Source organism: Orcinus orca, chromosome 15, assembly GCF_937001465.1.
Source record: "Orcinus orca chromosome 15, mOrcOrc1.1, whole genome shotgun sequence".
Taxonomy (NCBI): Eukaryota; Metazoa; Chordata; class Mammalia; order Artiodactyla; family Delphinidae; genus Orcinus; species Orcinus orca.
In genome coordinates, this window is record NC_064573.1 from 72614632 (window position 1) to 72636153 (window position 21522).

The window sequence follows — 21522 nt, forward strand, 5'->3', positions numbered from 1 at the left end:
AAGGATTATTTATGTGAGGGTCAGAGAGGTTACGAGTCTGGCAAAGGGCAGACGGGAATTCCAGAGTTCGTTCTGCGGAACCCTAGAATTCCCACTGTTCAGCCCAACCTCGAGTGAGTCACTGCTCTTGCTGAGCCTGTTTCGGGTGACAAGGTTGTGGGGATGGGATTGGTGGATACCATCCAACTCCCATCTCCTGGGGGAGTTGCCTTTCCCAGGGCCATCCTCAAGCCAGTTTCAGTTTCCAAATTGTAAAAGGGAAACTAAGAGGTGAGAAACGAAACCTACAGCAGAAAGGGTGATTAAAAGCCCCGCCTGTGAAGGTGGTTTCACACAGTGTCCCTCAGTACCCCAGCTGCAGTGAACGGCCTCCAGGAAGAGGATACCCTGGTCAGCCAGACGCCCCTTGTTTCCTCTCCACTCTGGTCCTTTGTTCCACAGGGTGCTGGAGGTCAGCTGAGCAGGAGTCCCCTTAAAGAAGAGTGTGTGTGCCAGGAGCTGGGTAGGTGTGTGGGTATATATCTAGCCACCAGTGGTACTCTCAAGACAGAGATGGCAGTGCTCCCGGAGCTGTTTGTCACCCCAGCTTCCAGGCTGAACTCCTTCGTAACTGACTGCCTGCATCCCAGCCAGAAGTGGAAAAAAGAGGTGCTGGAGACTGTGCAGACCGTGGAGCAGTTCCTGAAGGAGCAGAGCTTCCAAGGGGAGCATGGGCTGGACCAGGAATTGGGGGTGCTGAAGGTGGTCAAGGTGAGACTGGTTCCCTCCATCCCCAGGCCAGGGCTGGGCAAAATGCAGCTTGTGGGTCTACATCCCTGAGGATGCTGGGACCTGTTGCCTCATTATCTCTAGCCCATGCTACTGACATCTCAAGACACTCCATCCCAATGCACTGCTGCCTTGAGCAGAGCAAGTCCAGTAAGGAAGCTAATAATAATAGTGTACTTTTTTGGATGCACTAGCCTAACCCCTTAACATGTATTATGTCTAATTTGTGTACCCTGTGAGGTATGTACTGTTCTTTTCCCATTTTACAGATGAGCAGAATGGAAACTCAGTGATTTAAGATCCATAATGACCAAATGCAATGCAAGGTCTCTGATTGGATCTTGGTGTGAATGGACCATCTGTAAAATATAATTTGGGAACAATTGGGGAAATTTCAATATGGCCAGAATGTTAAATAATATATATAAGGGAATTGTTTTTTTAATATTTATTTATTTTCTTGGCTGCGTCAGGTCTTAGTTGTGGCAATGCGGGATCTTTTGTTGCAGTGTGCAGGCTTGGGCTTCTCTCTAGTTGTGGCGTGCGGGTTTTCTCTTTCTAGTTGTGGCGCGTGGGCTCCAGGGTGTGTGGGCTTTGTCGTTTGCGGCACACGGGCTCTCTCGTTGAGGCGTGGGAGCTCAGTAGTTGTGGCACGCGGGCTTAGTTGCCCTGCAGCATGAAGGATCTTCGTTCCCTGACCAGGGATCGAACCCGAGTTCCCTGCATTGGAAAGTTGATTCTTTACCACCGGACCACCAGGGAAGTCCCAGGGAACTGTTTTTCTTTGAGGCAAAATAGTTTTGTGGTTATGGGGAAAAATGTTCTCTTTTGTTGGACACAAATGCTAAAGTACTTAGGGACGATGGTCCTTAGCGTCTGTAATTTACTTTAAAGTGGCTTAGTTGAAGCAAATATGGCAGAGTTTAGACTTGTTGAATCTGGGTGGATGTATACGTGTTCATTGTATGCTCTTTCTATTTTTCTGTTTAAAGTTTTTGATAATGGAAATTTTTTTTAATGGAAGCTCAGAGAGGTGAGGTCACTTGCCCAAGGTCACACAGCTAGTAGTGAAGCTGGGATTTCAACCAGGATCTATCTTACTCCACTCCAGGCTGCCCTCACTGAGCTTTTTTTCCCCAAGCCCTTCCTGCAGCTGCATCATGTCACCTCCTGTCCTAGCTAGGATAATAATGCAAGAAGGTCAAAACTAGAAAGGTGTGATGAGGAAAACAACTTTTGAGGAAAACGATTTTGTTTTTCTGAGTGGCTGCCTAGGCATTTTACAGTATGGTGACCCTACTAACACCAAATGTTCAGAGTCTGGACTTTTAGATAGGTTTAGGGTATCCCCACAGGTTCCTGCTTTGCCTTCCCTGGTGGAACCTTTTAATATAACCACTGAGTGGGCTTCCCTGGTGGTCCAGTGGTTAAGACTCTGAGCTTCCACTGCAGCGGGCACAGTTTCGATCCCTGGTCAGGGAAGTTCTGCATGCCGCACTGTGTGGCCAAAAAACATAAATAAATAAAACTTTTTTAAAATGTAGAGCTAAGAGGGTTTAAAAAAAATTTTTTTTAATGTAAATTGATACAGCCACTATGGAGAACAGTATGGAGGTTCCTTAAAAAACTACAGATAGAATTACCATACGACCCAGCAATCCCACTACTGGGCATATACCCTGAGAAAACCATAATTCAAAAAGAGTCATGTACCAAAATGTTCATTGCAGCTCTATTTACAATAGCCAGGACATGGAAGCAACCTAAGTGTCCATCAACAGGTGAATGGATAAAGAAGATGTGGCACATATATACAATGGAATATTACTCAGCCATAAAAAGAAACGAAATTGAGTTATTTGTAGCGAGGTGGATGGACCTAGAGTCTGTCATATGGAGTAAAGTAAGTCAAAAAGAGAAACACAAATACCATATGCTAACACATATATATGGAATCTAAGAAATAAAAAAAAAAGGAGGTCATGAAGAACGTAGGGATAAGACGGGAATAGAGACACAGACCTACTAGAGAATGGACTTGAGGATATGGGGAGGGGGAAGGGTAAGCTGTGACAAAGTGAGAGAGTGGCATGGACATATATACACTACCAAACGTAAAATAGATAGCTAGTGGGAAGCAGCCGCATAGCACAGGGAGATCAGCTCGGTGCTTTGTGACCACCTAGAGGGGTGGGATAGGGAGGGTGGGAGGGAGGGAGACGCAAGAGGGAAGAGATATGGGAACATATGTATATGTATACCTGATTCACTTTGTTATAAAGCAGAAACACACCATTGTAAAGCAATTATACTCCAATAGAGGTGTTAAAAAAAAACCACTTAGAGTTAAGCCTGTGAAAAGTTAGTAACCTCTGCCCCAATCACTTTGTAAGTACTAGGTGCTTGCTACCCTGCTCTATCTCCTGCTGGCTTGTGACCTGGGGTGGAAGACTGCCCTTCCCCCGGCTCACTGTGTCCCCTTGCTTCTGGGATCTGTAAGTAATAAATCATTAAAAAAATTTTTTTAATTAATTTTGGTTGGAGTATAGCTGCTTTACAATGTTGTGTTTGTCTCTGCTGTACAGCAAAGTGAGTCAGTTATACGTATACATATATCCCCTCCTTTTTAGATTTCTTTCTCATTTAGGTCACCACAGAGCATAGAGTAGAGTTCCCTGTGCTATACAGTAGGTTCTCATTAGTTATCTCTCTCTCTTTTTTTTTTTTTTGTGGTACGCGGGCCTCTCACTGTTGCGGCCTCTCCCGTTGCGGAGCACAGGCTCCAGATGCGCAGGCCCAGCGGCCATGGCTCACGGGGCCCAGCCGCTCCGCGGCATGTGGGATCTTTCCGGACCGGGGCACGAACCCGTGTCGCCTGCATCGGCAGGCAGACTCTCAACCACTGCGCCACCAGGGAAGACCAGTTATCTATTTTTGAAAGTAATAAATCTTATGACTCTACTCCCTTTGTATGGGTGTATTGAAACTGCACCTTTCCTCCAAATGACCCCGTGGGTTTCATTTCCCCACAGAGGGAGTTTGGATGCTGAGGGAGCTACCTGCCCACCCTGTGTGGGCGGCTTGTGCCCCCTGGCCAACGAGAAATTAACGCTTTATTTGGGCTTTAAATCCTCCCCCCACCCCTGAAAATCTGGTAAGCTGTGCTGGTCCACAAGAGTGAATGCTTGTCCTTGGGTTTGAATAGGTTTGGACTGAAGAAAGTCATGAAGCCTGTTCTAGAACGCTCTTCCCTCTCTGCCTGTATCTTACCACTGGAAAAGGTGGGAAGGGCAGCACAGGCACAGCCTTCAGCGGGATGTGCTCTTCATCCGCACCCAGAGTGCCATTCCCAACCCTCTCACGTAGGGCAGAAACGCTGAGTCCGAACGCAGGTGGAGAAAGAAAATGGGAAAGGAAGAGGAAACAAAAGATGGCGGACTCCTGCACAGAAGCAGGGCCTGCCACATAGACTTGGGTCACAGGGAAGAAAGAGGTAGAACCACCACACCTGGTGTTCTGACCCTCTATCTGACTGTGACTATCAGTCCTGGCTGTGAGCCCATGGCAAGTTGATTAACCCCCAACTGCCTTCCTTTTCTCATGTGTACAATAGGGATAATTATACTAGTCCCCCCACCTCAATTAATGGGGGTGAGGATTAAAAGACATTGTGTGTACAAAGGGCTTTCAGTGGTGCCAGGCACAGCGAGGGCTCAACTGGCGGCAGCTGGGTCATCATCAATGTTCCTCGACTCCACCCACCACCAGAGGTAGCCGACCTGAGGTCTGAGGCATCCCTGGCAATTCCACCTCCCGACCTGGAGTGAGAAAGAGAGAAGGCCAGAGAGTTGGGGGACTTTGTATGCCGGAGGCCACAGCGCTGGAGAGCAAGTTTAGGATCTCAGAACATCAAAAAGACCCTTTCAAAATCATCCAGCTCAGGCTCCTTCAATTCAGATGGGGACGCTGAACTCCAGGCAGCAGAAGAGATGATCTAAGTCGAGTAGAGCAGGAGAAGGAAGAGAGATATATTGCTGACTTCCTGTGTGCCAGGCACCACGGCAAGCCCTTGGCACACATTGTCTCGTCGAATCCTCCCAATCAGCCAGTGACTCATGTGCCGTCATTACTCTGAGGTTCCAGATGAACAGCGTTCAGAGGATGATGCAACTGAGAAACAGGGGCACGGGGCGAGGTCAAGGTCAGGCGGCCCCGTTCCCCAGCCCGCGGTTCTCATCCACCAGGCAATCCTGTGCCCCCCTTTTTATTTTTATTTTGTTTTATGTTTTAGATATTTATTTCTTCATTTATTTATTAATTTAGGCTGTGCCAGGTCTGAGTTGCCGCAGGCGGGATCTTAGTTGCGGCATGCAGACTTCTTAGCTGTGGCATGCATGCAGGATCTAGTTCCCCAACCAGGGATCAAACCTGGGCACCCTGCATTGGGGGGGGAGGGCGGAGTCTTACCCACTGGACCACCAGGGAAGTCCCTGTGCCCCCCTTTTTGTTTGTATTTTTTTTTGCGGTATGCGGGCCTCTGACTGTTGTGGCCTCTCCCGTTGCGGAGCACAGGCTCCGGACACGCAGGCTCAGCGGCCATGGCTCACGGGCCCAACCACTCCGTGGCATGTGGGATCTTCCCGGACCGGGGCACGAACCCGTGTCCCCTGCATCGGCAGGCAGACTCTCAACCACTGCGCCACCAGGGAAGCCCCCTGTGCCCTCCTTTTTAATGTCATGAAATTATTCAGACATCCGCCCCCGCCAGAATCCTCCAACCACCACCCTGTGGAGGATGACTGTTCCCCTGGAGTGGGGATCACTCTGCAGATAAGGCTGAGTCTTGGAAGCGAGGCAGTGGAGTAAATAAGAAGCGTGGGCTGTGGAGTCTGGCTGCCTGGTTGGAAGCACCCACTGTGTGACCCTGGACGAGAGGCTTGCCTCTCCACATCCCCGCTTTGTCTCCTGTAAAGAAGGGATGTTAATACTCCCCACCTGGACTTCCCTGGTGGCACAGTGGTTAAGAATCTGCCTGCCAATGCAGGGGACACGGGTTCGATCTCTGGTCAGGGAAGATCCCACATGCTGCGGAGCAACTAAGCCCATGCGCCACAGCTACTGAGCCTGCGCTCTAGAGGCACCGAGCCACAACTACTGAGCCTGCATGCTACAACTACTGAAACCAGCACGCCTAGAGCCCGTGCTCCGCAACAAGAGAAGCCAATGCAATGAGAAGCCCGTGCACCGCAATGAAGAGTAGCCCCCGCTCACCACAGCTAGAGAAAGCCCGCGCACGCAGCAAAGAAGACCCAATGCAGCCAAAAATAAATAAATAAATAATTTTTAAAAAAGGAAATACTCCCCGCCCATCCCTCAGGGCGGTGGCGATCATCCGTGGAAAGAGCATCAGGGATTGCCTGGTCCAGGCAGTGGCCTCGGGGTGACGGGACTCTGTGTTCTGCAGGTGGGCTCCTTCGGGAACGGCACAGTGCTCAGGGACAGCTCAGAGGTGGAGCTGGTGATGCTCCTGAGTGGTTTCCACAGCTTCCAGGAGGAGGCCAGGCACCACGACGACATTCTGAGCCTGCTATGTGAAAAGCTCAGGTATTGCCAGGACCTCCTGAGCCTCCAGCTCCAGGACCTGAGGCTGGTCCAGGGAGTCCACTCTGCTGTCGCCTTCACCATCCAGTCCTGGGAGACTGCGGAGCCCATCACTGTCACCATCGTGCCGGCCTACAGGGTCCTGGGTAAGTGGAAGCCCACCAGACTCACACGACCACCCTCCCGGGGGACCCGCAGCTTCCTCACCTCTCCTTCGTGGCCACGTGCAGACACCTGTATTCACCCATTCAACCCATGTCCTGTGCTGGGTGCTGGGTGACCACAGTGCCTGGGACTGACTCAACTCTGGCTGTCCTGTGGCTCAACTTAGGAAACAGATTTATCAAAGAATCACACAGATAAATATATGATTGGAGAGGAAGTGAGAGCCATGGAGGGGAAGGAGTAAGAGCAACCCTGGGAGCTTCTGAAACATTTACCCCGGGGGTGGGGGCCTGTCATTGTCTGTGCTTTCCTGGAAGCAGAGCCTGAGACAGGCATGTGAGGATAAGCAGTCCCAGGAGATGCTGGTGGGGAAGCAGGGGAGTGAGACGGAAGGCGGGGAGCACGACAAGATGCAGGTTGAACTAGTCACCGTGCTGAGCAGCTGGGCTTGTGCCCTGCAGAGCTCTGGGAAAAGTGCAGAGCACGTCTCCCCAGTGGGTTGTTGAGTGTTTCATCCACCAGCTTCTGCTTCCCATCAGCCATTGGCTGAGAGCTGCTTCCCAGGAGCACCGATGGCACTAGTAACGGTATCAGCTACAAGCTCAGATGATCCAGCTTTCATCTGGTGCACTGGCTCCTCTTAACTAGAGTGGCTGCTGGGAGTTGCTCCAAGGAGAAAGTGTCAGAATTGGGGTCCCATCTGAGCCAGAAAGAGACAGTGGGAGGCATTAGTGTTAGTGATGTACGCCCCACCCTTCAGCAAACGTGCTCTCTGAGCCCAGCTTTCTTATATGGAATTAGTCCTTCCCTATGGTGATGGAAGCTTCATATAAATCGCTGAGAGATCCAAAACAGACATTAAGGGAAACTGACGGTGTTGGGCACATCAAGAGAGGACAATAGTCCTTGAGTAGCCTGAGGAATAGAAAACCCACTATTAAAAAATGTATTTTATTGAAGTCTAGTTGATTTACAATGTTGTGTTAATTTCTGCTGTACAGCAAAGTGAGTCAGTTATCCATAATATACACCATTATGTTTTATCACAGCATATTGAATCTAGTTCCCTGTGCTGTACAGTAGGACCTTGTTGTTTCTCCATCCTATGTATAATAGTTTGCATCTACTGATCCCAAACTCCCAATCCATCCCTCCCCCACCCACCCTCCCCCTTTGGTAACCATAAGTCTGTTCTCTATGCCTGTGAGTCTGTTTCTGGAAAACTCACCTTTGATTCTCCGGAAGGACAACCAAGAAGGCAAACTGTTAGTCTCTTAAGCTATGTGGTCCCAGGTCTCCCTGGAGAGATACTCCAATAATTACCAGTCTCTCCCCCATGGAGTAGTCAGCAACCTGGGGCTTCCTGAGCCCTCACTCTCTCCCCTTCGCCTCCTCTCTCTTCAGGGCCTTCTGTTCCCAACTCTCATCCCTCCCCAGAAGTCTATGTGAGTCTGATTAAGGCCTGCGGTTCCCCTGGACATTTCTCCCCATCCTTCAGCGAGCTGCAGAGAAACTTCGTGAAACACCGGCCCGCCAAGCTGAAGAGCCTCCTGCGGCTGGTAAAACACTGGTACCTGGAGGTGAGGAGGCTGCCAGGCTGGGGGCAGGAGCGGAAGATGGAGGAGGGAGGGGAAGAAAAAGGCAGGAACCATATCTGTCATCTCGGGAAACTGCACCAAGAGGCAATGGAGGTGGGGTGCGAGAGAAGGCTCACCTTTTTTTTTTTTTTTTTTTTGCGGTACGCGGGCCTCTCACTGTTGTGGCCTCTCCCATTCGGAGCACAGGCTCCGGACGCGCAGGCTCAGCGGCCATGGCTCACGGGCCCAGCCGCTCCGCGGCATGTGGGATCTTCCCAGACCGGGGCACGAACCCGTGTCCCCTTAATCGGCAGGCGGACTCTCAACCACTGCGCCACCAGGGAAGCCCAAGGCTCACCTTTTAAAATGTGAACATGGCAGAAGATGCAGATGAAGAAGGAGGAAGGAGAGGAGGGGGAGGAGAAAGAAACAGAGGAGGAAGGAGAGAAATAAGAAACATACTGTATTTCGAAGAACGAGTGCTTGTAATGGTCCAGCTAAAGTCCAGTGCTGGCTACGGCCAACTTCTCTGGGCTCTCTGGACATTAATCTCAGCTGATTAAGGACTGACAAGCGGAAAAATTCGTTTAATTCCACACTGCACCAATTCCCCCTCCAAATGATTGAGTTCCTGAGTCTCATGATCATTACTGAGTGAGGACATCCACAGCAGCTACTTTTTAGATTTCACATATGATGTCTGCATGGTACCAGGTATATTTCAAACTACCCAGATGAACATGTCATCTGAACTTATGAAAGGAAGACTCAGAAACAAACAAAAAATGAGAAAGAAAGAAAAAAGATGCTTTCTTATTTTTAAAAAAATGGTAAGGGTCAGATTTTAGAAAGACCAGTCCAGTCCAAAAAAAAAAAAAGTATTTAAAGATAAAAATCAGAATATTACCAAAGTTAGTTTATAGTTGGTATGTTTATGGTGGAAAAGCAGTCATTTTCTTACATGATTATCACTTCTACCAAGGTTGTGATGTATCTTCAGATGTTAGCATCACCGAAGCCAAGAATGAAATTGGTTTTTTTGGTCAGTCAGTCACTTAAGAGGAATTGATCCAAGGTTTTGTGGATTTGGAGAGCTAGAACTCAACAAAATGATCTGTTTGCTTTGTTTGTCTGTCTGTCTAAGTGTACAAAGTGTTTTCTTCCTGTATATGACTTGCACATTTATTGTAATGTCCACAGAACAACGTATCAGCTTTACTTCTATAGCCCTTTCTTTGTTCAAGTTTCTGCCACTAAGGGACTTCCCCGGCGATCCAGTAGTTAAGACTCCATGCTTCCACTGCAGGAGGCACGGGTTTGATTCCTAGTCAGGGAACCAAGATCCTCATGTGGCCAAAAACAAACAAACACGCAAACAAAAAAACCCAAAAGTTTCTGCCTCTAAGACAAGAATTTGTCTGCATATGGTTTTTTGAAGCAGTTTTTTGATTCAGTATTATTATTTATTTATTTATTTATTTTTGGCTGTGTTGGTTCTTTGTTGCTGCGCCCAGGCTTTCTCTAGTTGCAGACGAGCAGGGGCTACTCTTCGTCACGGTGCGCGGGCTTCTCATTGCAGTGGCTTCTCTTGTTGCAGAGCACGGGCTCTAGGCGCGCGGGCTTCAGTAGTTGTGGCTCATGGGCTCTAGAGCGCAGGCTCAATAGTTGTGGCGCATGGGCTTAGTTGCTCCGTGGCATGTGGGATCTTCCCTGACCAGGGCTCGAACCCGTGTCCCCTGCATTGGCAGGCGGATTCTTATCCACTGTGCCACCAGGAAAGTCCCTGATTCAGTATTATTAATTTGATGTTTTCTTTTATTTGAGAACTTTTATTTAGCTAAGTGTTACAAGATGTGTTTGTTGATCAATACTTAAGGACACAAAGAGTTCATATTGTATGTTAAACAAAACTAGAATCCCGTGATGCTAAAAAGGTTGATAGTTCATTTTTGTCTGGAAACGTAACATCACAGGAGTTGTCGTTCACTTTCATGGTTCAAAATTATTTTATGATTCTTACCAACTCATCTACTGGGGTCAGGGACCAAGGAACATGTAAGTGAGCTTCTCTGGGTTCTATTCACCAAATCTTAACTGTAAGAATATCACTGATCTCAGAGATGCCCAAGTTTGTGCATGCTCATGACAAACTAAAAAGTGTTACTTTGACTATCTATAATTCTGGGCTTTCATAAGCCTTGCAACAGTATCAGTTTCCAAGAGGGACTTTTGAGCATCATTTCCGCATGTGAAGAGCTGTCCTTGATTTCTTTTGTGTTTTAATTTACCAACAAGCTGATGTTTATGTTCTATCTTTTGAAGTATTTAATTCAGTTCCATTTTGGGAAAAAGATGGGGCTTTCCCCAGTGTTTTGGCTGAGCTTCTGACATAAGTGTTTTGTTTGGTTGTTTTTTTGTTTTGTTTTGGAGGGTTTTTTGTCTTTTGCCATTTTAAGTGTACAAGTCAGTGGCATTAATTACATTCACAATGTTGTGTAAATATCACCATTATTTCCAGAACTTTTTTTTATCATCCAAAACAGAAACTATACCCATTAAACAATAACCTCCCATTCTACCCTCCCTCCAGCCCTGTAATCTCTATTCTACTTTCTATCTCTATGAACTTGACCGCTCTAGGGACCTCTTATAAGTGGAGTCATACAATATTTGTCCTTTTCTGTCTGATCCTTTTTTTCCTTTTTGGCTGTGCCACGCGGCATGCGGGAGCTTAGTTCCCCTGACAGGGATGGAACCGTGCCCCCTGCAGTGAAAGGATGAGTCCTACCCACTGGACCACCAGGGAATTCCCTGTGTCTGATTCTTAACCGTGGGATTATCATACCTAATTGGATGAAATTTCTGACATGAATACAAGTTTACTTATACATTTGATTTATTCTTTTTTCAAAAAAACTAAATTTATTTATTTATTTTTGGCTGCGTTGGGTCTTCGTTGCTACCCGTGGGCTTTCTCTAGTTGCAGCGAGCTGGGGCTACTCTTCGTTGCAGTGCGCGGTCTTCTCATTGCGGTGGCCTCTCATTGCGGAGCACGGGCTCTAGGCGCGCGGGCTTCAGTAGTTGTGGCTCGCAGGCTCCAGGGCGCAGGCTCAGTAGTTGTGGCGCACAGGCTTAGTTGCTGTGTGGCATGTGGGATCTTCCTGGACCAGGGCTCCTACGCATGTCCCCTGCATTGGCAGGTGGATTCTTAACCACTGCGCCACCAAGAAAGTTCCGATTTATTCTTGATTTATCTAATTCTATCCTGGTAGGAAGGAGGACAGATTTTTTGAACGTATGTAAACGCTACATATTCCTGAAAAGGAACTTAATAAAGACACTTTGTGAATATTAAGCCATCATTCTGAATAGTTTTATAAACAAGGCCGGGCTTCCCTGGTGGCGCAGTGGTTGAGAGTCCGCCTGCCGATGCAGGGGACGCGGGTTCGTGCCCCGGTCCGGGAAGATCCCACATGCCGCGGAGCGGTTGGGCCCGTGAGCCATGGCCGCTGAGCCTGCGCGTCCGGAGCCTGTGCTCCGCAACGGCAGAGGCCGCAGCAGTGAGAGGCCCGCGTACCGCAAAAAAAAAAAAAAAAAAAATATATATATATATATATATAAACAAGGCCAATTTACATATGCTATTATTTTACAGAATAATTATCTTTGTTTTCCTGAGGATTAGTTAGTTCATAATCTATAATAGGATTTTTTTTTTTTTTTTTTTTTTGCGGTACGCAGGCCTAACCGCCGCGGCCTCTCCCGCCGCGGAGCACAGGCTCCGGACGCGCAGGCTCAGTGGCCGTGGCTCACGGACCCAGCCACTCCACAGCATGTGGGATCCTCCCGGACCGGGGCACGAACCCGTGTCCCCTGCATCGGCAGGCGGACTCCCAACCACTGCGCCACCAGGGAAGCCCTATAATAGGAATTTTTATAGGGATTTTTTTTATTCTGAGGTGTCAGTTGGAATAATATATCATTTACAGAGTGTATCTTAGTTTGCACATGTATTTCCGTATATCGAGGGTAGGAGAGTAAGAAAGAAAGGGTTTTTTTTTTTTTTTTTTTTCTCTCACATAGTCATCAATAGAACATTAACCTGAGTAATTAATTCTCATTTTGTTAAGCAATCTGCTCTTATGAAGTTGCCTACTTCTGAAATAAAAGATTCTGGTGAAATTCTGACTCAGTCCCCTTTGGTGGCCATGAGTCTTTATCCACGAATTTATTACACTTCATAAATTTCCCATAGTGGAGTTGGGGGGAAGAGATTTGCTGGCAGATAGATTATATTGTAATCAGACCATTCTTTTATGAAATCCTTTTTTTTTTCATTTACATACATAAAAACAAAAAGAATTGGCAGCTGTGATTTTACTATTTTAATTACGGGTCCAAAGTAAACACAGCATAAAATCTAACAGTCCATCAGCTCCTAATTTTACAGGGCTGTTTTCCAGGAATCATATGTGTGTGCGTGCACACACCGCACCCCTACCCCCCAATTTTTGAGTGATTTAAATTCATAATGGCATACAAGACAACAATAACAGGGCTCCCAGGAGATATCTGAATACTCAAGACAAACAGACCAAAAGAGAGCGAGAGAGAGCGAGAGCGAGAGCGAGCGAGAGAGAGAGAGAGAGAGAGAGAGAGAGAGAGAGAGAGAGAAACACAAAATACAATCAAACTCTCATCGACTGCCACTCAGCAGAGAATAAATTCCTATCATCCGTCTCCCGACAGAGACCACCAGATGGTCAAACCATAAAAGCAGAGTCACCGATTGTAGTCATCAGTGGGGACATAAGTGGCCCCATGCAAATAGGTACGAGAACCAGAATCAGACTTGTCCAAGAATCAGACAATCTAGAATCAGAAATAAAAACAGAGTAGAGGTGGGGAGGGAGGAGAGAAACATCAGAAGAATAAAAGCTATTGTCATACAAGATTCACCCTCGGAATTGAAAAAAGGGGCACATCTGAATGTAAACAGCCCAAGGGGCGCATTTCTCAGGCAACACAGTTTACTCAGCTTTGGAACAGTCTCAGTGGAACCTCCAGCTGCAACAAGAAACAAGAGGTAGAAAGTCATTCATTAAATAAGAACTTGCAGAGAAGTTGCAAGGGAATCAGACTGCAGAAGGAAAGGCTTAATCGAATAAAAAAATATATAATAGGCGTTTAAAGAAAAAACGATTACCAAGATTACTAGGTTTATAGTTCATCTCTGTTGATGGTGGAAAAATAGCAAATTTCTCACATGCTTATCAGATCTAGAAAGGTCATGAAGTATTGCAACTTCGCAAAAGTCAGAGAAATCCAAAATATGAAGAAATCAGAGCATCGCTAACATAAATCAGCACTGGAAGGGAACATACATCTTTTCTTCTGGTTTGCTCTTTTTTTTTTTTTTTAATGTACCATTAAATAGGCTATCAAAAGTCCTAAAAGAAATGAACGGCTCATTTTTCCTAAGGCTTACATCTTATGATTACAGGCATTCTGCATTTTCTTTGTCATGTAAATTTTAAGAATCTCGCTAGTAAAATTTCACTAGTATTGGAGAAAACAAATTGTCTTGTCATGAGTTTACATTCTTAACAAAATTATAATTTTATTAGTTAAGATTTACAGCTTTGTGAGATGTGAATTCACAAAATGTTACAAAAACAAATTCATTAATGTATAAATAAGTTTGAAATCAATTAAAAACATTTTAAAGTCAAGGATAAAGTTGTTTTTGTTAGTTACAGGAAAGGCACAGGTTTCATTTATTTTGGGGACTGGAACTAGACCAGATGGCCTCGTTTCTGTTTGTTTCAAGGTCAAAGTGGGTTTTTGTCTTTTTGAGGGGTGTGATATAAAACTTATTTATAATGGCCACAGGACAAGATGTCAATTTTGCTTCCACAAACCAAATAGCTGGATGTTTGACAGAAATTTTCATTTCCTAGCTCAATGTTAGAGAGGTTCTTTAGACAGGAGGTGACTGCTATCCGTTAAGATGCTTTCTTTTTCAAGTAACAGAAAAACAGAAAAACCAACTCAAACTGGCTTAACCAATAAAGAGAATTATCAGTTTATGTGTGAAAACCCACAGCAGTGGAGAGGAGGCTTCAGGCACTGTTTGATGAATGCTCCAGCTCAGTTTCTCTATAATACTCTCAGCGTCTCTCAATTCTATATGTCACCTTGGTCCACAGGCTGGCTTCCCTCATGGTGGCAGAATGGCCACATCTGTTCCTGCCCTCACATCCACATACAAGAGAGGACTTCTCTTCTTTCAACCACTGAACAAAAGAACTAGGCTTGACTCAAATTAAGCCAACTTAGATTACAAAGCTTCTCTTGAACCAATCACTTGGCAAGGGGAATAGGTTTATACTGGTGAGCCTATCCAGTCAGGGCCAACCCTGGAGAGGAGGATTGGGTCAATCCCATCCAAACAGCATGGCTACTATACAATGAGGAAGGAAGAAACGCCTGTTAGAGAGGCAACCCCAATGTTCACCATGGATTCTCAGCTGTTACCTAGTCCTATAGTCCCCCAACACACGCATACTATTTTTTTTCTCTTTAGCTAAGACTTTATATAAGACTTTTTCTTCTTTAAAAGAAATCTTTCAGGGGGCTTCCCTGGTGGCACAGTGGTTGGGAGTCCGCCTGCCGATACAGGGGACGCGGGTTCGTGTCCCGGTCTGGGAGGATCCCACGTGCCGCGGAGCGGCTGGGCCCGTGGGCCATGGCCGCCGAGCCTGCGCACCCGGGGCCTGTGTTCCGCAGCAGGAGAGGCCACAACAGTGAGAGGCCCGCATACTGCAAAAAAAAAAAAAAAGAAATCTTTCAGAAGCCTAAATAGATTAAAATGGAGCTGCTTAGGCTGGCGTGCTGATGACAGAGCCCAACCTGCTCACTCCTTGGGACACCCCTTTATCACTCAATTTCCGGGAGTTATGTCAAGCACAGTTTGAAACCAACTGGAGTAACCTAGCTGCTTAATTCTAAAATGGAGAAACCCATTTAGGGCCAGAGAGGGAAAGTGACTTGGCCAAGACTACGCAGCCATTAGGTAGCAGAGCTGGGACCACAACTTGGATTTTTCTAGTTTCTGGTTCAATGTCATCCTTATAAGGAATCTTGGGGTCTCGCTCTCTCTTCCCATGTCTTTCAACAGTGCGTGAAATCCTGGTGCCTTAGGGCCGAGCTACCCCCTCTCTATGCCCTCGAGCTACTGACCATCTATGCCTGGGAAGTGGGTACTCAGGAGGAGGCATGTTTCGGGTTGGACAACGGCCTGGCCACCGTGATGAGACTGCTTCAGCAGTATAAGTTACTCTGTATCTACTGGACCAACTACTACACGTTCCAGAACCCGATCATTGAGGACTTTGTCAGAAAACAGCTCAAAAAAGAGAGGTACTAGATCACTGCATGCCAACCACATCTCAAAGAGAAAAAGAAAGAGAATTAAGGGAAAGGTGGTATCGAGTTTTCTGGGTGGGCTTTATTAAGTAGGAAAGCTGATATCTCACCCTGACACACTTGACATCTCAAGTTGACTGCCTTTCAAAATTGCAAGGACCTTAGGGGCTATAAGCCTTTTCCTTGTTCCTCGAGCCACCACCCCACCCTACCTTAGCCCTCTTGCCCTCAGAAGACCATTTCAGAAAAACATTTCAGAAAAGCTAAGCTACCTTAGCTTTTTCGTGACAGCACGGGAAACTGGAAAGAACCAGGGAGACCCAAGTGTAAGCCCAGCTCCACCATTTTCTCATCTCTATTCCTCATCTGTAAAACAGGAGTAATTGGCACCAAACATGCAGGACTGTTGGGAGAGTCAGACAAAATATTTGTAAAGGGCCTACAGTATCTAGCCTATGGTAGATGCCAGATAAATGTTGTAGCACATGCTGCCTGTACCCATTCGTATCCCCTGGGCCTTTACTGTTTCCAGGAAGGCTGGTTCAACCTCCAGCTGTCAGCACCTGCGTCCCTTTGCCTGTGGGTTTTCAGCTTCCCCCAGTGACTGGTGGAAGTTGGTGTATAAATACCCCAGCTCCCTCCCATCTCAGATGGAGGGACTCTCTTTGGGACACATGTTCTCTACTACTTCCCAGAGTCCAGCCTGGGGGACTAGCCCCCAGTTGCTCACAGTGGTAATCACCTTGACACATACCCTTTACTGGCATCCTTCCCTTCCCTGTCTCACTTTCCCACTCTCTTATTGGTGCTTCCTGGTATCTCCTTCCAAATAAATGACTTGCACTCAAATCCTGATCTTAGGATCTGCTTCTGGGGGAGCCCAGCCTGGGACATCTCTTTACATTAGAAGTTTTAGGTCAATGCAAGCAATATCGCAAGGTTGTTTATTATTCCCTTATGTGAGTGTCGGGTCTTTTTTTACAACGGAGAAAAACCTGGCCTCCTAATGAAAAGAGGATTTATTGTAAGGATACCCAGAAAATTGACCTTGGAAAACCACTGGGACCTGAGGCAAATCTATAGACTCCCCTTCTCTCTGTTGCTCACTCTTATTGCCCACGTGCTCCCTTTCCTCTCACTGCTTCTCTCTCCACACCTGTTCGGCTCCCCTCTTACTCCTAGTTGATGAGGAACCTCCATCACTCCTGGTCCAAACTCCAGAGGGAACAAGTCTGATCTCTGGGCACAGGGCCTGCATATCAGGTCACCTGGTGGGTCACTTTGGGTCAGGTGACCCCACCCCATAGGTCAGCGTGTTATTACTCTAAATGAGGCAGGACCATTCAGGGAGTCAGGGATGTTGGGAGTTGAGAGCATGGAGCCTAAGGTGTCTAGTTCATGTCAGTAGCCTGCTATCACATTGTGTCACTTAGATAAAAATCTCAGCTCCCACCTAAGTCAAAAGCTCCTGGAGTACAAGGGCCAGGTCTTGATCATGGGCTTGCCATCCAGCACATGTGGTCACCCCAAGCAACCCAAATAGGCCATTAGACCCCCTTCAAGCCAATATTCTTTAAAGTATTTATTCAACATTTACCTAGAGGAGAGATGCTTGGAGACAGCCCAACCTCTCCTCTGTTGAGGCAGAGGAGATGGGTAAGAATCCCTAGGGATAACCTAGGGAGGTCTGTGCCTCAGTTTCCTCATCTGTAAAATGGGGGAAAATCATCATCACCATCATCATCATCATAGGCCCTACCTTATAGAATTGCTGTAGGGATTAAAATAGGTTAATTCACATAGGGTTTGAGCCCATGCCTCAATAAACATCAGTAAATAGTGGTGGTGGTGTTACTGTCGTCCAAAGCAATTCAGCAGCTCTAGCCTTGAACTCACTTATGTAGCCTGTTCAGCAAAATGAAGGCTCTGAACTTGAGGCCCACCTGCCTGAGTGGGCCACTGTTACTGTTCCAGCATGCCTTTGGAGCTCCCACCCTCCGTACACCTCAAAAATTCCTTGCAAACACCTAAAGTACTCTGCCCAAGAGGAATTCTTGGAAACAGAATCCTCTCCATTCTGTTACTCTCTGGCAATGTTTTTGGGCCCTCCTAGACTGACAATCCTGGGCTCTGGACATAGCAGATGCTCAGATGATTGCCAAGAAGGTTTCTTTCTGGCTTGTGGGCCTCCAAACCAGAAAGAACCTGGGCGCCTTCTCTCTGTGTTGCAGGCCTATCATCCTGGATCCGGCTGACCCCACCCACAATGTGGCAAAAGGCTACAGATGGGACATAGTCGCTCAGAGGGCCTGCCAGTGCCTGAAACAGGACTGTTGCTATGACAACTACGATAACCCAGTCTCCAGATGGAACGTGAAGGTAATGGCTCCTCTCTGGGATGCCAGGAGCTTGAAGCTCAGAATGAGATAACTGCATAGTATTTAATTCTGTGTCGATGGAGCCAAGAGGACTTTAGTGTCAGTTTGAGGCCTGGCTGCACCACCTACCAGCTCCGTGAACTTGGGGAAATTATTCAACTGTCTGAGCTTCAGGTTCCTTATCGTCAAATTCTTGTTTTCCTGTTTTTTCTTCTTCCCATAACCTACCAAAGAATCACTGGGATTCTTGGCTCTCAGTCATTCTCTGCATAAGCTGAGCCCAGGCAAGTCAATTCAATCAGGTGTTTTGTGCCGGCACCAGGCTTGGGGTTGATGGGGGGTGACCAAGGGGGCAACAATGGTTCAGAAATAAGACATGGCCACAACCCTTAAGAAACTTGCCAGATGGAAGCAAACTTGCACAAAACTGCTAAATAGAATCACCAGAGAAGATACTCAGAAAACAAAAAACTGCCATATAATATTATAATGTGATGCCAAACCCACAGTACAGGTAAAGAACATAATAATCTATTATGCTTTGTGCTTTATGATTTGCATAGCACTTGTTCAGGGACAAGTCTATAAAATAGAAAGGTCAAGTCGTAGTATTATCTTTATCATTACTATCCCCATTTTACAGATGAGGAGATTGAGGCTCAGAGAGGTAAAGTGAATTAACCAAGGTCACACTGCTAAGAAGCAGCAGAGCCAGAACTCACACCCAGGTCTTTGTGGGGCTGCGGAATCGGAAAATAAATGTCATCATCATAAGTCACCAAGGAAGATTCCTTGAAGAAATTAAGGCATAAGGTGGGCCCTAAAAGCCAAGGACGGATGTAGACACTCAGAACAAAGGGTACTCCATCCAGGGAGAGGGTCAGGGTAGGGGATGAGGGGCAAAGGACTACAGTTGTGTGCAAAAGACTGAGGTGCTTAGAGCAGAAGGCAGAAGCAGAATCAGGGGCTCCCTAATAAGGAGCAGAGATTACAAACTGGGGGCCCACCAGCCATATGAGGCCCACAGATGGGCTGAAAAGTATATGCTTTTGGATTTTTCCTGAATATAAAAACCATCACGAAAAGATTTTTATCTTGACAAATCAGAAGACTTGGCAATGCTGGGCCTATATTCCTTCTTAAAAGGATCAGCTAGAGGTCGGCCCACCATTCCCCTCCCCCAGCACCTTCCAGATGTTGCTCTTCAGACATCTGGGGCTCTCAGGCCCTTGAGTGTGGCCTCTGGTGGTGAAGAACAGACTTTGGAGTCTGGCTGACCTCAGTTCAAATACCCGCTCGTGTGGGCAGAAGACCTAAATAGACATTTCTCCAAAGAAGACATACAGATGGCCAACAAATACATGAAAAGATGCTCAACATCACTAATCATTAGAGAAATGCAAATCAAAACCACAAACCTCACGCCAGTCAGAATGGCCATCATCAAAAAATCTAGAAACAATAGATGCTGGAGAGGGTGTGGAGAAAAGGGAACCCTCCTGCACTGTCGGTGGGAATGTGAATTGATACAGCTACTATGGAGAACTGTATGGAAGTTCCTTAAAAAACTAAAAATAGAACTACCATATGACCCAGCAATCCCACTACTGGGCATATGCCCTGAGAAAACCATAATTCAAAAAGATACATGTACTATAATGTTCACTGCAGCTCTATTTACAATAGCCAGGACATGGAAGCAACCTAAATGTCTACCAACAGATGAGTGCATAAAGAAGATGTGTCACATATGTACAGTGGAATATTGCTAAGCCATAAAAAGGAACGAAATCGAGTTATTTGTAGTGAGGCGGATGGACCTAGAGTCCGTCATACAGAGTGAAGTAAGTCAGAAAGAGAAAAACAAATACTGTATGCTAACGCATATATATGGAATATGAAAAAGCAGTATTGATGAACCTAGTGGCAGGGCAGGAATAAAGACGCAGACGTAGAAAACGGACTTGAGGACATGGGGGGTGGGGAAGGGGAAGCTGGGATGAAGCGAGAGAGTAGCATTGACATATATTCACTACCAAATGTAAAATGGATGGCTAGTGGGAAGCTGCTGCATAGCAAAGGGAGATCAACTCGATGCTTTGTGACCACCTAGAGGGGTGGGATAGGGAGGGTGGGAGAGAGGCTCAAGAGGGAGGGGATATGGGGATATATGTATACATATAGCTGATTCACTTTGTTGTACAGCGGAAACTAACACAACATTGTAAAGCAATTATACTCCAATAAAGATGTGGAAGAAAAACAAACAAACAAATACCTGCTCTGCTCCTCACTACTTTTGTGATGGTCAATAAATGGCATAACCCTGCTCAGCCACAGTTTCCTCATCTGTAAAATGGGCTAATAGCAGAACCAACCTCATAGGGCTGCTGTGAGAATAAAATACATTAAGAAGAGGATGAACGGCACCCAGCACAGGGCCTGGAAGGTGATTGGAACCCCCTAAATGTTTGCAGCTGCTGCTGTCGTCGTAAAGATGAGGACAGGTAAAGGGCACTTTTGTACTCAGACAGAGGGGTGTGGACTTAACCCCTCTTTGTCCTCTCCCTTCCAGGGGGCACGAGACATCCAACTGACAGTGGAGGAGTGGGGTTCCTCGGATTTCATCATCATGGTGAACCCTTATGACTCCATAAAGAAGGTTAAAAGGAAGATCCAGTGGAACCTGGGCTCCACATCCCTACAGCGTCTGTCCTTCCAGGAGCCCGGTGGGGAGCGACAGCTCCTCAGTAGCCAGTACTCCTTGGCCGATTACGGGGTTTTCTCCGACACTCGCATCTGTCTGCTGCAGACCATCTCCCCTGAGATCCAGGTCTTTGTGAAGAATCCCAGTGGTGGGAGCCACGCCTATGCCATTTACCCTAATAGCCTTGTCCTGAGCCTGAAGCTGCAGATTGAAGTCAAGGAGGGGCTGCTCAGAGAGGAGCAACAGCTAGAGTTCCAAGGCCAAGTCCTGCAGGATGGGTGGAGTTTGATGAGCTATGGTGTCCAAGACAGCACCACCCTCACGCTGAAGAAAGAAGGAAAGAAGAACCCAGCTAGTTCCTCTGAAAGACCTCTCTGTGCATTTCTGCCATTTAATCCAGACCCCATCAGTTCCACCTAACCTTGCCAGTAGACGGATGACGAGGGACATGAGAGACTAGATATACAAACGAACAATGGCCAGACCATATTCGACAATAGAACTCTGACCCACAAGCTCTGCAGCCACCAGCCCGAAGCCAAACCACAATGCCTGCATCAATCAAGCCCAGACCATCAGGATTTGGTCAATAACTGCCAGCTTCCTTATTCCCTCCCTTCCAATTTAGGATCGATGAAAGAAAGCCAAACAAGCTCCCTAACCAATCACATAGGACAGCCTGCTTCTGCTTAGCCCGCCTCCAGCTTTCCTGTGCAAACAGCCTCAGTCAGGGTATGCCTGAAGCCTTCCCTTTTTCCCACTATAAAGCTGTCCCACCGCCCTGCTTGCATTGGAGTCTCTGCCAAAGGCAACAGATGGTGGCTGATTCCCTGGCTATAGCAAGTTGGGAATAAATAATCTTTGTTTGTTCTCTTTCGGATGGTCTTCATTTCTTTCC

General features: G+C 46.8%; 1 protein-coding gene across 1 annotated transcript; it reads left to right on the top strand.

Annotated features, from left to right (window-relative positions):
* On the top strand, nt 1-21499 carry OASL (2'-5'-oligoadenylate synthetase like). The gene is made up of 6 exons (XM_012537313.3): nt 1-750; nt 6233-6515; nt 7939-8114; nt 15292-15533; nt 17771-17918; nt 20493-21499. The coding sequence occupies exons 1-6, from the start codon at nt 553-555 to the stop codon at nt 21042-21044; spliced, it is 1599 nt and encodes a 532-aa protein (XP_012392767.1). The 5' UTR covers nt 1-552; the 3' UTR covers nt 21045-21499.
* The last annotated feature ends 23 nt before the right edge of the window (nt 21500-21522 follow it).